Source organism: Bombus pascuorum, chromosome 11 (genome assembly GCF_905332965.1).
Source record: "Bombus pascuorum chromosome 11, iyBomPasc1.1, whole genome shotgun sequence".
NCBI lineage: Eukaryota > Metazoa > Arthropoda > Insecta > Hymenoptera > Apidae > Bombus > Bombus pascuorum.
The window spans coordinates 6,910,911-6,924,563 of NC_083498.1; the positions used below are offsets into that span (position 1 = coordinate 6,910,911).

The 13,653-nt window shown below is 30.1% G+C and overlaps 4 protein-coding genes and 1 long non-coding RNA gene across 16 annotated transcripts in view; 3 read left to right on the forward strand and 2 right to left on the reverse strand.

Moving 5' to 3' along the window:
• The window catches only part of LOC132911999 (protein draper), a 29,117-nt gene extending 26,230 nt beyond the window's left edge, over positions 1 to 2,887 (forward strand). For all 4 annotated transcript variants that reach the window (XM_060969069.1, XM_060969071.1, XM_060969072.1 and 1 more), the window contains 4 exons: positions 66 to 176; positions 243 to 452; positions 529 to 711; positions 789 to 2,887. In XM_060969069.1, coding sequence (XP_060825052.1) covers positions 66 to 176; positions 243 to 452; positions 529 to 711; positions 789 to 1,072 — 788 coding nt within the window. In that variant the 3' untranslated portion in view covers positions 1,073 to 2,887. The remainder of the gene's footprint in view (positions 1 to 65; positions 177 to 242; positions 453 to 528; positions 712 to 788) is intronic.
• Positions 1,292 to 5,001, reverse strand: LOC132912002 (uncharacterized). 3 transcript variants are annotated; one of them, XM_060969076.1, is made up of 7 exons: positions 4,828 to 4,945; positions 4,489 to 4,609; positions 4,219 to 4,357; positions 3,734 to 4,151; positions 3,132 to 3,649; positions 2,852 to 3,043; positions 1,292 to 2,753 (listed from the first exon to the last, which is right to left on the reverse strand). In XM_060969076.1, the coding sequence occupies exons 3-7, from the start codon at positions 4,355 to 4,357 to the stop codon at positions 2,611 to 2,613; spliced, it is 1,410 nt and encodes a 469-aa protein (XP_060825059.1). In that variant the 5' UTR covers positions 4,489 to 4,609; positions 4,828 to 4,945; the 3' UTR covers positions 1,292 to 2,610. The 3 variants fall into 3 exon arrangements, with proteins under 3 accessions (XP_060825059.1, XP_060825058.1, XP_060825060.1); XM_060969075.1 differs by lacking the exon at positions 4,489 to 4,609 and having other exon boundaries at positions 4,828 to 4,970; XM_060969077.1 differs by lacking the exons at positions 4,219 to 4,357; positions 4,489 to 4,609 and having other exon boundaries at positions 4,828 to 5,001.
• Positions 5,002 to 5,121: 120 nt separating this feature from the next.
• On the forward strand, positions 5,122 to 7,054 carry LOC132912005 (uncharacterized). Its single transcript, XR_009659136.1, has 3 exons — positions 5,122 to 5,189; positions 6,355 to 6,516; positions 6,926 to 7,054. It is a non-coding gene; the product is annotated as an uncharacterized LOC132912005 (long non-coding RNA).
• LOC132912003 (phospholipase A2 inhibitor) lies at positions 5,211 to 12,444 on the reverse strand. Of its 7 annotated transcripts, XM_060969080.1 has the most exons (8): positions 12,109 to 12,444; positions 11,906 to 12,022; positions 11,604 to 11,765; positions 7,281 to 7,406; positions 6,940 to 7,210; positions 6,332 to 6,648; positions 5,871 to 6,241; positions 5,211 to 5,799 (listed from the first exon to the last, which is right to left on the reverse strand). In XM_060969080.1, the coding sequence occupies exons 5-8, from the start codon at positions 7,201 to 7,203 to the stop codon at positions 5,558 to 5,560; spliced, it is 1,194 nt and encodes a 397-aa protein (XP_060825063.1). In that variant the 5' UTR covers positions 7,204 to 7,210; positions 7,281 to 7,406; positions 11,604 to 11,765; positions 11,906 to 12,022; positions 12,109 to 12,444; the 3' UTR covers positions 5,211 to 5,557. The 7 variants fall into 7 exon arrangements, with proteins under 7 accessions (XP_060825063.1, XP_060825064.1, XP_060825061.1 ...); XM_060969081.1 differs by having other exon boundaries at positions 11,604 to 12,022; XM_060969078.1 differs by lacking the exon at positions 12,109 to 12,444 and having other exon boundaries at positions 11,906 to 12,099.
• On the forward strand, positions 7,479 to 10,889 carry LOC132912001 (ATP-dependent DNA helicase Q5-like). Its single transcript, XM_060969073.1, has 10 exons — positions 7,479 to 7,734; positions 7,933 to 8,054; positions 8,144 to 8,308; positions 8,396 to 8,572; positions 8,641 to 8,820; positions 8,885 to 8,990; positions 9,065 to 9,173; positions 9,253 to 9,480; positions 9,554 to 9,706; positions 9,772 to 10,889. Exons 1-10 carry the CDS (start codon positions 7,614 to 7,616, stop codon positions 10,676 to 10,678), a joined length of 2,268 nt encoding a protein of 755 aa, XP_060825056.1. The 5' UTR covers positions 7,479 to 7,613; the 3' UTR covers positions 10,679 to 10,889.
• Positions 12,445 to 13,653: the final 1,209 nt, after the last annotated feature.

Consider the following 13,653-nt stretch of genomic DNA (forward strand, 5'->3'; position numbering starts at 1 on the left):
AATAATATCGAGAGAGGCTAACAAAATATATATAACATAAATGTTTTTCGTATTCGTAAATCTAGTCTGCCCAGAAGGGTATTATGGCGATCACTGTATGGAACCGTGCGACTGTAAGAATGATTTTTATATTTGTCATCCTGTTGAAGGTTGTGTCTGCAGACATGGATACACAGGTATACTATTTCAAATCTGTCAGTATCAATATATTTTAACTAATACTGGAATATATTCCCTTTTAGGTCCAAATTGTGACGAAGAATTATTTTCACGTAACATTCAAGAGAGGGATGAAACCGGATATGGCACTATAGTAGCAGGATTTTTATTTGCTGCAATTGTTGTTATTGCAATGACATTCGCAGGATGGTTATATCATCGGCGCAGAGTAGCAGATTTGAAGAACGAAATTGCGCAAGTGCAATATATCGCTGAACCTGCTTCTCCTCCAGGTATTTATTTCAAACAAATCTGTTATTTATAGTGGACTATAAAATACTCAGGTCAACAATGATATCTTTTGTATAGAGCAAACTCAGTTTGATAACCCCGTGTATGCCTATCAAGGCTCTTCAAAATTCGATGATGGAACAGCTACTTTGTTGAATAACTTCCAATTCAGAAATAATCTTGGAACAAGCAAGAAGATAAATAATGAGAAAGCTAAACTTGGAATGAACAGTTGTACGGATGATGAGGATGATTGCAAAGGTATTGTTGGCAATAGCATAGTACACCAAATTGTAGTTTCTGGAAAATGATCTTATGTTTTCTTTGACTGCTTTTAGGATCACTTCGATATGACCTGAAGAATAGAGATGCAGATATGGGAAATCCAAACCTTAATGTGTACCATAGCATCGACGAAATGGATGGAAAAAAGATCGAACATGTTTACGATGAAATCAAGCAAAATAACGACGAATCAGAATACGATCAGTTAGATAATCCAAGACCAGTTAGCGGTTACAAACAGTACAGTCGAATGCCAAATGGTTTCTGCTCGAAATCGTCGGACAATGCAGGACCTAGTAGTTTGAAAGATAAGGATCCAGAACTTGGTGAAATGTAAATTTATCATAGATCTCAAGCTGAATCATGCAGGTTTAAAATTTTAATATTATATGTCTTTGATGTAAGTTAAAGAAGCAGATTTTAAGAATCTTATCATTTTGAATGATTAGTCTGTTGATACCTTTAAAATTTTCACATGTTATTAACCTGAGTCTTGAGAAAATCTTCAGAAAACCTTAAAAAACCTCATAAAAGCATAAGTATTTTCATTTAAAAAATACAAATGTATTTTGATTGCTCAGTATATGCATGTACATAGTTTTATAATAATGCTGCAAATAGTCAAATGAATGTTCTATTTATAAAATCGTATATTCATAGTGATTGTTTATCCTGAACGTGTTAGGCTGTCTCTTTTCGTAATATGATGTTTACTGAAACTTATATGACAGAACATCTGATGCAATATTATTAATATGGATAACAATTTGAAATAAGTAATTGTGTCGTTAAAAATTTTAAAAAAACTTATTTAATAGTAAATTCAGTGCTTTTTTATTGTTTATGACCAAAAAGATAATAATACAATCTAGATAGGAGTAGGACGTATCAAAATTGTACAAAAGAATTTGTGATATTTACAAGAATTGTATAAAATTTATCACTTAAAATATCAAATTTTATTAGAAGAAATAAGATGATAGTTGATTACTTTTGCATACGAGAATGCCTTGTACTGCCTTGGAAGAGGCATGCATTACAAAATTTAATAATATAGTTTATTTTCTTTTATCTTTATATACAAAAAATGTTGAAACCTAGAGATGCAATAATGGTGTTAAAAATATGTCTAAGATATGTATGTCTAAGATATCTATCTTGTCTTGTAAAATTAGATTACTTACAATGTAAATTGGCAAACAAGGTACAAAATCGTTGTGTAAGTTTGTTTAAGCAATGAGAAGCCGATTTCACGATCTCAAAACATGCATATGATATACATTCAAATGATCATTAATACTAAAAAATTTGTCTTTTTTGTTTCTTTGCATTCTGTGAAGAGATATACCTACGCGGTATTTATATATGTTTACCACACGTGTAATGATAGAATGGTTCTTATTTTTAGGACAATTTATTTCGTATATGTGCAAGAATATATTTGTAAGTAATTTAGAAACAAACGTAGCATACTTGTTTTATAATTAGTATAGAGTATCATTATACATTAAGAATTACATATTTTATTCATGTATAGGTATATGTTTATGTATACACATACATACACATATAAATATACGCTCATACAAATAACAACAGAAATCTATTTAAAAAATCATTCATGAGATATCGTCAAGTAAAATTGTATTTATATCTTTTATATTAGACAATATTCTATGCCTATTTTTTATTTTCTGAGAAATGTCTATTTTTACGATTTTATATATACACTATTTTTATTTTTAGATGAATTCAGAGAAAACAGATTGTTGTGATCAGTATAAATACTTTTGTAAATATCGTTAAATTAGGATGTAACGTAAAATCAATAATTCCTAAATATATGTATATTAATTCCATAGAATATTATTTTAATCACGTCTCGTCTCTGCTTTCTCTGTTCATCATGCGAGATCTGTAACGAGTGGCTTTAATTAAATTCAGAGTAGGCGACGAGATCCAGTAAAGTCCACCAAGAAATTGTAAAAGCGCCGCGAAACTCAAACAGAGATTTGTATCTGTAATCAGAAGTTCATTTCTACATGATATGTTTTATTGATCACCCCTACATTTGTAACTTCTTATACCGAAATAAAATTTTGTTACAAAAACTTACCGTGTATAAAATAAAAACCAAGAATGCATAAACCCACGATAGTTGAAAATACTTTATAAGTAGAATGAACCATTTCAGATCCAAGAACATCATACAATGCCAAGTCTTGACAACTTGATAAACTGCCAATACTGACACCACCCAGGAAGGTAAAAATCATCATCCAGAAGTAACTACTTACATAAGTTAAACCTAGAAACATCTTTTTTTCAGAACATAAATTCATTAAAACTCACTTTTGAATAATTACAAAAATACCTTACAGAAAGAAATTATTTACCTACTAAACTGATACCACAAAACCAAGATGCTATGCCAAAGTATAGTCTTCTATTCTGATTTGTAAATGTCAATACTTTGTAACTAACAAGATTTGGTGGGAGGGTATTGAAGCCTGCCATGATGGATAGAAACATCCAAAAATGGGAACTATTTGTATTTTCATAAGACAAAATGGGTAACAGAAGCCAGAAAAAAAGAGTAGATACTTTCATTCCAACCCAGCCAATTGTTGCAGCCCAAAATCGGAAGTTCTTCAGAATTTGAAATTGATGCTGCCATTTCTTATCCAAATGAATCACTGGATTTACAAATAAGTCCACATCTTCATCCAAATCTTCATAAGCATAAATATTATTTCCTTCATTTAGTAACCCTCCTCCATGTGCCTTTTCATCAGGTTGATCATATTCAAAATTTTCTATGTCATCTTGACCATCTGGATGTTGTGAATTCACATGAGCACCAAAGGAAATTTTTATAGGAAGTTCAGTATCTTCTTCAGTTGATAAGAGTAGACTGTAACGAAATAATTTCTTGTATATTAAATATTGAAATATTTATTTCTTATTATTTATTATTTAAGATATTCTGAACAAGAACCTATAAGGAGAAATTTGCTGTGGAGGAGGAAACCGAAAAGTCATTATTCCAAATGCAGTAGGCAATAAAACTATGGTTATCAGTTGTAAACCAGTTTTCAATTTAGCTTCATGTAACAACAGATTTGTGATACTCGGGATAAACAGAAGACCAAAAGAAATTCCAACATTTCTTAACATCAGAGCTATAAGGAGCTTCTTTCTGAAATACTTCCTCAAAACATAGTCACTCAATAGCATAATAAAACTGGCGCCTATACCCATTACTGCACCAGCACTGGTGCTGGCCAAATAAGCGCCAACCCCGCCAGTTGCAAGATATCCAGATGCTATAATTCCAATCATCAGGAGAAGTACTCCTATTATGCCTACTAAACGGGGCATCTGTGCCATATTCATGATCATTCTTGTCCAAGGGTCTGAAAAAAGTTGAATGAATTAGTAATAATTGTATGAAAATTACAAGTCCCTAAACTGTTTATATACCCGCTAGATTCCAGAAGGCAATAAATAGTATAGGCGTCAAAATAATTTTTTCATTCCATAAATCAAAATCAGTAGATTTAGTTTCATGAATATATGCTAGAACTACTCCATACATTGCTAGTATACTTGGAACAGTCATCTGTAAAGATTATAATACAATTTTGATCGCAGAGTAAAGAACGAAAAGATCAAAGAGAAAAATATATGAATTAATTTATTATACAGGGTGTTTAGAAAAAAGATTGATAACACAAAAGATTTTGTACTTACCTAATTTTTTAAAATGATAATATTTACAGATATTCATAATAAAACGATAGATTCATTTTAATCTTTTGAAAAATATCGACCGATACTACGCCTCTTAAGATGATCATGTTATAATATGTACCTGTAAATAGATTATTTAAACTTGATCGTTTTACGAATCTTGCGTATTTTTATGAACATTTTTAAGATTATTTTACGTAAAATAATATATTTAATATTGTGGACATAAATTATTGAATGTGGATGTTCTAAATACCCTGTATAAGTAACACATAGTATCGGGAACTATTCAATTAAAAAAAAGCTGAGGAAATATATCATTATAACCAGATTACTCACCTGGACTAAAAATATACCACAGAGAACAATCCATGCGTAACCACCGTCTGGAACTGTGGGACCCAGTTCTGGGAATGACGCGAAGACTTCATCGAGACGAAGACGTTTAGCTGATGACATTATTTATCATATAAAAAACAAACAATTCAGTCAAACGGATAGAGTTGAAATGCAAGAGTAATTTCGACGCATACTATGAACATTCAGGCGTTTCTGAAATATTATCTAATCTTGCTTAAGATGTCAATGGTCTGATAGCCAACGATAAGAAATAACAAACTTAAGAATATTATGTGTATGTATACATTTTTCATTGAAAGCATTCAATTGATCAATCCACAAATAAGGGGAAATTTAATAAGGTCAGTGAATACACATTTAAATATAAATATATATAACATTTATTCGGTACTAGACATACTCGAGACAATAACAATATCAAAATTACATGTTCTTCGTTTATAATTATTAAGTCAATAAATTCAGCGTGTTAATGTCGTAACAAATAGCTTGTAAGAATATTCAGTGATGGTTCTATCCTTTTTCTTTACTTCTAAATTAATCACCACATATTACACTATAAATATTAATGCCTCATTATATTGTTAAACATACTTTATTATATTTTAAATTACTTATGACAAAAAGACTATTTTAACGGTAGAGCGAATTTAATTAGCGTTAAATCTCTTCTTTGTTAATTCTTAATCGAAGAACGTTTTCATTTCATTCATAAATCTTCTCGAGTATCACCAGTTGCTATCGAGGTGTATCGTACCCTCTTGTTTACCGAATCTAATATAGGCTCAATTTTCTTTTGTAATTTCGTGCGTTGTACATAAATTAAAGCGCACACCAGTCCTATTAACACTAAACAGAGAAAAAAGAGCAGAACAGTTGCACCGCGTGGAGTTGATGAGAACAATTTCGGCGTACAGTTCTTTGTTTCATGTATTTCATGATGTATTTCACCTATAAAAGTAAATTACATTTCATTTCATATCGTATTTAGCAAAAAGATAATTTTTATCTAATACAAGTACCTTCAAAACATTTCAAATTGTCTTTATTACGAACGAACACTTTTGTCTTCCTCATCCACTTTATAAAGGGATTTAATTTGCACGAACACACAAATGGATTTCCAGTGAAATCTACAGCTATACTTTGATTATGCTTGATAAGCGTGTCCATAGCGTGCAGATCATGATCGACCACTTTTGTGAACTTATTTCGTTGAAGATCCAAGAAACGTAATTTGTGGAGACAGGATATATTAAAATGCAAAGCGGTAAGTGCATTATCGCCGAGATAAAGATCCAAAAGATTCGGGAGATCGCAGAATACATTACTGTCCCGAAATTCTGATATTTCATTTTGTTCCAAATGGAGCTTTATCAGTTGCGTTAAATTACTACAATAATTATAAAACATTATTAACAATTCATAAATTTGTCGATTGGGGAATTAAAATTAAAGAAACTGGAATTTATGAATCCGATACCTATTGACAAAAATATCATGTAGTGTCGCTGCAAGATCTCTTGGTGGACCATTCTCGAAGGCGTCAGTTAAATGGAGTTCCAAGAGGGACACAAAATTAGAGAATACCCTGGGATGACTTCTTGCAGGGTCCAACGATAATTCGTTAAAATCTAAAATAAGTCGTTCGACGTGTTGGACGTGATGGTATGCCTTCCCTCGAATTTCTCTTATTTTATTGTTAGACATATCTATCACTCTTAAGTGAGGTAAACTATCCAGAGTGCCGAATACGTTCCATGGAAGCTCTCCGAGATTGTTTCCGGTAAAAATAAGCACCTAAAAATAGCACAAATATATCAATTAATTTGTTAAATTTTATAACTAGACTGCGGATATTTATGAAAATTCATATCTTTATAAATATAATTAAAACAATGGGGCCTAGCTATAAAACTATTTTGCCCTTTACACATTATGAAAAGTAATATACTTTAGATATCTTTTATATTTTTGCACGCTATATGGATTCTATGCATTATTGCAGTTTTAAATTTCTCATAAATACATAAAAATTTGCAGTTTATTTATAACTAATACAAATATTAAGCTTTAGTACAATGATTTTACTTGTGTATCGTTCGGCAGGTGCGATAACGGCGCCGCGTTATGAAATCCTGATTCAGTACAATTAACGACATACTGATGGTGATTCTCATAACATGTCCTCATGCAATAGCAACGATTTTCAAAAGATGGTCCACATTCCACTTTAGCAGTTTCTAACGTTTCCAACGAATGCCAATTTTGGGCATTTTTGCAATTTTGCCAAACATTGGGAAAGTCAGCGGTGGATGTGCATATTAAAAAAAATATTGCATAAAATTTCTTCATTATGCATCTAAAATGAATAAATAAATCATAACTTCAACATATCGATACCAATCTTATCTAATTTCGGTCTTACATACGTATAGGTTCATTTGTCAATACAATACAATTTGTTAAACTAAAGACATTATATCTTTTTCATCTATTATTCTTTTCAAACACTATAACTGTAGTCCATTTCATTTAATGTCTCAATATTTTGATACCTGTAATAAAAATTTGTATTTTAAATATTGCCGCACAAAAGATATTTGAAATTGCATCTTCTGATTGGCCGAAACAAAATGAATTTTAAATCTAACACTACACTCGACCAGTAAGGTTAGTTTCTTGTGATCAAGCGTACAAGATATGTTTTGAATGTTTTTACACATAATAGTTCTACGTAGGCAAAAATTGAATGTTATACTTTAATGAAACTTGTGCAAATGAGTAATTATGAAGATCATGTAATGAATGTTATGAAAAATGTTTTTGGTTACGAAAATTTTAAAAACAACATTCAAAGAAATGCCATTATTTCTATTTGCGAAGGTCAGTATTTTTTAATATAAAAATTTGTGTTATGCATTAATTGCTAAGTTTATTAAGAACTGTATTAAATTTATATAATGCTTTTAATATATATGAAAATATAGTGTAAAGACACGAAAATACTGTTCCACTATAATTATTAATATTACAAAATTTGATTTTAAAAAACAGATTAAAAAGTACAATGTAAATTTGTAGGTACGAAATATGTATTTATATCTATGCCTCCTGGGTTTGGTAGATCTCTTTGCTATCAATTACCAGCACTTATACAAAAAAAAGTTGGAATTATTTTTTCTCCCAAATTATCTTCTATGAAGGTAACATTTCTTATACTTTAAAAATGTTAATTGAATAAACTAGATTATTTAATTTTTCTAGTGTGTACTAAATAATCCGGTATTTTCAGAAAGAAATAGATTTTTTAAGAAGCAAACACATTAATGTTGGTTTGCTATCTAGGAGCACCAAAGAAAAAGAAAGGTATAATATTTTAAAAGATTTGACATCAATATCTCCAAAAATAGTATTATTATATGTAACTACTGAAATGAATACTTTAACCTATCTCAAGGTAAAGTATTTTAAAACTTTAACTTTACAATGTAAAATACCTTTAATTTTTTTAAAACTTTCAATTAACTTAACAATTTATTAACAGAAACTTGTCATTTTATTACAAGAGCGTAACTTATTGTCTTATATTGTATTTAATGAAAGTCATTGTTTAAGTGAATGGGGATATGACTTTAAACCTGGTTACAAAGATATAAATGCATTTAATGAAAAACTGAAATTTGTTCCTAAAATTGCAGTAACTACAACTGTTACTGATAAGGTATTAAAGAAATAATTTGAATTATTTACAGCAAATATTTGGTTGTTCTTAATTAAACATTTCAACAGGTAACCAAAGATATTTGCAAATTTTTAACGTTAGAAGACCCAAAAGTTTTTAAAATACCTATACAACAAATTAATGTACACCTTGATGTGTGGTTTTTAGATTTACTTTCTGATCCCTTTGAACATCTTAAAACTTTTATTGTAGGAGTACTTGGTCTTTTTAATTCATCTGCTCATAAGGTAAATCTATTTGCCCTTTTATGGGTCTATAATGTAAATATTTATCAAGATTATCGGTATTCAGATAGATGAAGGTTTTGGCATTATTTACTGTCGAGAAATAGTTACTGCAAAGTTGTTACAAACCAAATTAAGTGCTCTAGGAATATCTACGCTTGTCTGTCACCATGGTAAGAAAATTATGGATTAATTATTAGTCTTTATATTTCTGAATCTCAGATTTCATGGTTACGGTATATTTTAGGATTAAAAAAAAGTATCCAACATATTATTGAAAGTGAATGGGTATCTAAGAAAATTCATGTTATCATTACAACATATGATTATGGATTTATACATAAGAAATCAATCAGGTTTACATATATCATAATAAAAGAAATTATATTTATTATTAATATATAATTCCAAATAACGTATAAAATATTTAATCAGGTGTGTAGTTCATTGGACAATACCTGAAAATATTGCCAAGTATTATAGAGAATGTACACAGATACATTCAGAGAATGATTATACATATTGTAGAATATATTTTAGTATGAAAGAACATTCTTCTGTGAAACACGTTATTGAAAATCGCAAAATAATTAACGATATAGAACATATTCGGAAACGATTAAGTGAATATGACAAATTTGTCTCTTACTGTCTTTTAATAATGTGAGGAGTTTAAATTCGTCTAAACATTTCTTTTCCATAATTTTACAAAATTAGATAATAAAATTTGGCTTAGGTGTCGACATGTAGCTGTTAATCAATACTTCGGGCACATAATACCGTCTTGCAAAACCAATTGTGACGTTTGTAAAAACGAAGAAATAGTAAAGATTAGGGTACATAAGTTTATTGCATATTCAGAAAGCCTTGAAGGAATAAAATACAACATGTAAGTATCATTAATACTCAATCTTCAAATCTTATAATAACTTACAAATAGCTTTCAATTCTTAGCTGCGATATTAATGAGGATGTGAAAAAACAACAAATAATAGCCGAAAAGCAATCGGATACAGTTTCAAAAATTACAAAACAACCAGATGTAATTCCAAAAGTTAAGGAAAAACTAATAAATAGTTCAGAAATAAAACATAAGTCCTTCAGTAAAAAAATTACTGTGAATACGGATAGTGATGTAGAGTGTATCAAGCAATGGGATGATAAATTTTCGTTAAACAAGAAAAAACGGTTATTAGCAGAAAAAATTTCTCTTAAAAAAATTCATCAGTCAGTAGAGAGCGGCATTCAAAGTAACGCAAAGAATACGGCGAAAACCGCGAAAGATAATTCACATATGATACAGTTAAGTCAACACGCGATAGCGCAGTCTTTGCTGGATAAATACAAGTTAGACAGTACAGTGATATCTTTGAAAATGATATCTTGTAGCTCGCAAAATAATATTTATCAATCTACTAAACCAAAAATAATTAATATCAATCCCTGCAATAATAAACATAAAGATGAACAAAGGTGCAAGTCTAGTTCTTCGAAAGTTTTAAAGAACGATGACGAAATAAAGGTGTGTAAAGAAAAGAATCGTGTTTCAAAACAAAATTCTGGCGGGTCTAGCACTATTGAAGATAAACAGTTAGATAAAAACTTGAGGAAACGTTTCGCCGGCGCAGATACATGTCCTGAAGATTACAAATTGAAAAGAAGAAAATTAGAGCACGAAAATGAACCAACTACCGGGACAGAAATAAATAGAGATAGAGGAAATGCTTTTGATTCGTGTTTTGAATGGATCAAGGATGATTCAAATGAAAAGCCGACGCATGAGCATGTAACGATAGAACGTGTGATGAATACATTTTCATTGGATAGACATTCAATAACGATAATACCGCGAAAGAAGTGAAGTTAGAGCGAACTAACGCGTACGCTTTGAAAAGTACTCGATGCACGCAATATTGTACATATTTGTACTATATTTATCAATGTATTTATCAATCATGTAAGTTAATCACAGGTGCAATTGTATTTCAAATAGGACACAAGTCATATATCCTACAGAATAGAATTATGTACATAGAATACAATTGTTACAAATAATATGATTAGTATTAATTGTTTATTAGTACTTATGAGTATGTTAAATAGTAGTCACGATAAAAGACACATTGCAATAATTATTATAATTATTATGTTATTATGTAAAAGTGTATCTATTTTCACAATAGGTAATGAAAATATTTTTCAATATTATTAAAATAATGGAAGAATATTAGAAGGAAGAATATTTCTGGTTGATGATATCTCATGCAAGATAACTTTTTTATTACGGTAGATCGAACTGTACCGCATCGAAGTTAGAAGCGAAGTAGGTCGCCGAGTCATACTCGTAAAACGTCAAACATGCTTACCCACGCAACAGGTGATATTGAGTACAAAATATTGTCATGTTAAAACTTCTCTAGTTTTACGTTGTTAAATGTTTGTTTTTCACATCTGTATCTATTTGTATAAGTAATTAAATTTCATTTTATTTTTATATTGATTATAATAATTAAGTTTCATTAATTAATTAAACTTTTAAATCACCCATTTTAATAAAAAAGTGAGTTATAACTCCTATATTATAATTTTAATTAATATCATCGAACAGAAGTTACCTACATATGATATAGTCACTTTCATTATCATTTCCTAATAAAAAACAAGAAAAAGGGAAAAAGAATTGTTAATTTCACTGTTTCGCAAGTGCAGGAATTAACGATACAATTCAGGGACAATGTCTCGCTGGTCCAAAAATAAACAATTATTTAAGCATCATTGGTACTCACCGCTCGAAGCAACAGGAGGTAGAGGAAGATGAGAAAGAGGTGGAGGAGGAGGGATGAGATCGTGATTCACCCGAGTTCACCGGTGAATTCGTTTCAGAAATCACTAAAGGAATCTCTTTGTTTTCATCTTTTCCTGGTCCCCTTTTCAAACTTGAATTTCGCCTTAATGGTTCCAACAAACTTTCAAAGTTACGTTAACATTAACAAATTCTTCAGTAAAAGAATATAAACTGTAACTGTATCTTTCAAAGTTACGTTAACATTAACAAATTCTTCAGTAAAAAAATATAAACTGTATTAACAATTTAAACTGGATTGAAGTAGCGGGAAGTTCCGTTGGCCAGCAACGTGGAGAGACAACCTGTTGAAGGAACACGACACCGAAACGAGTCACTGGATGTTCGAAATATCATGGCAGGCTGGAACAAAATGGAAAAGAGGACTTTACCTCACTGCGCGACGGACAACATTACACTTAGAGGCGGTCCGGACGTAGCAGCCGCACCTGTGCTCCCTCCTTCCAACCCTTCCTATACTTTTTCTCACTTTCTCCTTGTATCTCCGTGTCCCTCCTTTTTCAACGAATGTCGAGCTCGTGCTTTTCTCTGGGCCGTTTTTTATCTTTCCTTTTTACCTTCTTTCCGGTCATTCGTCTTTTTTCATCTGAATGCGTGTTCTTTTTATAGTGCTTCGCTTTTCGACGACGATCAGGCTGGCCCAAATTTTAACTGCACGTGTTGCACTTCCTTTAAGTGTATATACTGTTGACGGAGAATATAGATTTGTTAAAGATAAAGGAATTAGATTATATTCATAGCTTTTGATATGCAAAAATGCGGAGAATCAAGATTTGAAAAAAATTATTATTCATTAATGAATAAATCATGTCATATAATATAAATAATAATAGAAAAATTAAGATTTTATTCTTGAAGAATATATATTAAGAAATGAGAAGAAAATTAGAATTTTCTGAAATATTAAAAAATTTCAGAGGCCCAATAAATTAAAAGTTATGCTTAATTTTTTCTCGTGATGCGAAATCAGTTTCGATATATCTTCGAACGACTAGTTTAACTTGAATGCCTTGCTTTACCTTGTACGCATGTGCCTTACATATATATGTATATGTACGTACATATTATGTACATACGACGTACCAGTTCAAGGAGATTAAAATTTAAACGCATGAGGTAAGCTTTGATGATTGTGAGTTTTTTAGTCTATCACTTTGAAATACTTTAGATTTATATTTACATTATAAACAAATCTTGTTTTATATTGCCATTATACTAATAATTTAGTAACATGAGACCATAAACCTATAAAATAAAATATAAGAAAGTTTCATCGATAAATATTCTTACTTTAATCGGTAGAAATCAGTAATTAACTAAAGTTATTTATTTTAGTCGTTTTGCTTAATAATTCCAAAATCTTTTTTAAAAGCTATTTAATTGAATTCTACGGTCTGCTTTAAGTGGAAAGTGAGTAAACGTTTACCGATCATTTTAACGCTAAAAAACTTCTTGGGCACGTAGAACACTGGATGAAAACCACTATAATACGCAAATATTTGAACAATATTGTCAAGTAAGATTATCAGTTAAAAAGGAGATTGTAATAGTCACGGAAGTTGTAATTTTTAACCTTACGAAGTAATCTTTGATTACATATAAGCTTATGTTTCTAATCTTTTACCAAAGATAAAATACTTAGGTTTTTGTAGAATGAATATTTTTTTATCGAATATTTAATTTCATCTTTTTTGTGTTTCAAATGTTTTGTAATATAGTATGAATATGCGAAATATATTTAATAATGAAACTCTATCTTAAATTTAATAGTGGAGAAGGAAAATCTGAGAAACATTATGCTTAATTATGTTATGAGACTTCTTTTGGTTATGGTGTTGGCTTTGTTTATCTTTAGCAAAGTGGCAAGTAACAGAAGATCACTATATACTGGATTGTCATTTGAAATTTTAGCTTAAATTCTTTTTAAATTATTACATTTAAAATACGTTTGAATTCAATGCCATATATATAAT

Excerpts from the sequence above, each read along its gene's own strand:
- LOC132912002 (XM_060969075.1), bottom strand. The coding sequence starts at position 4,947 with ATGTCATCAGCTAAACGTCTTCGTCTCGATGAAGTCTTCGCGTCATTC. Across the intron at positions 4,358-4,827 it reads GTGGTATATTTTTAGTCCAG|ATGACTGTTCCAAGTATACT; the intron begins GTGAGTAATCTG and ends TAATCTTTACAG. Across the intron at positions 3,044-3,131 it reads TTGTGGTATCAGTTTAGTAG|GTTTAACTTATGTAAGTAGT; the intron begins GTAAATAATTTC and ends AGATGTTTCTAG.
- LOC132912003 (XM_060969080.1), bottom strand. The coding sequence starts at position 7,203 with ATGAAGAAATTTTATGCAATATTTTTTTTAATATGCACATCCACCGCT. Across the intron at positions 6,242-6,331 it reads CATGATATTTTTGTCAATAG|TAATTTAACGCAACTGATAA; the intron begins GTATCGGATTCA and ends TAATTATTGTAG. Across the intron at positions 5,800-5,870 it reads CAATTTGAAATGTTTTGAAG|GTGAAATACATCATGAAATA; the intron begins GTACTTGTATTA and ends TTACTTTTATAG.
- LOC132912001 (XM_060969073.1), top strand. The coding sequence starts at position 7,614 with ATGAAACTTGTGCAAATGAGTAATTATGAAGATCATGTAATGAATGTT. Across the intron at positions 8,573-8,640 it reads CTACAACTGTTACTGATAAG|GTAACCAAAGATATTTGCAA; the intron begins GTATTAAAGAAA and ends ACATTTCAACAG. Across the intron at positions 8,821-8,884 it reads TTAATTCATCTGCTCATAAG|ATAGATGAAGGTTTTGGCAT; the intron begins GTAAATCTATTT and ends ATCGGTATTCAG.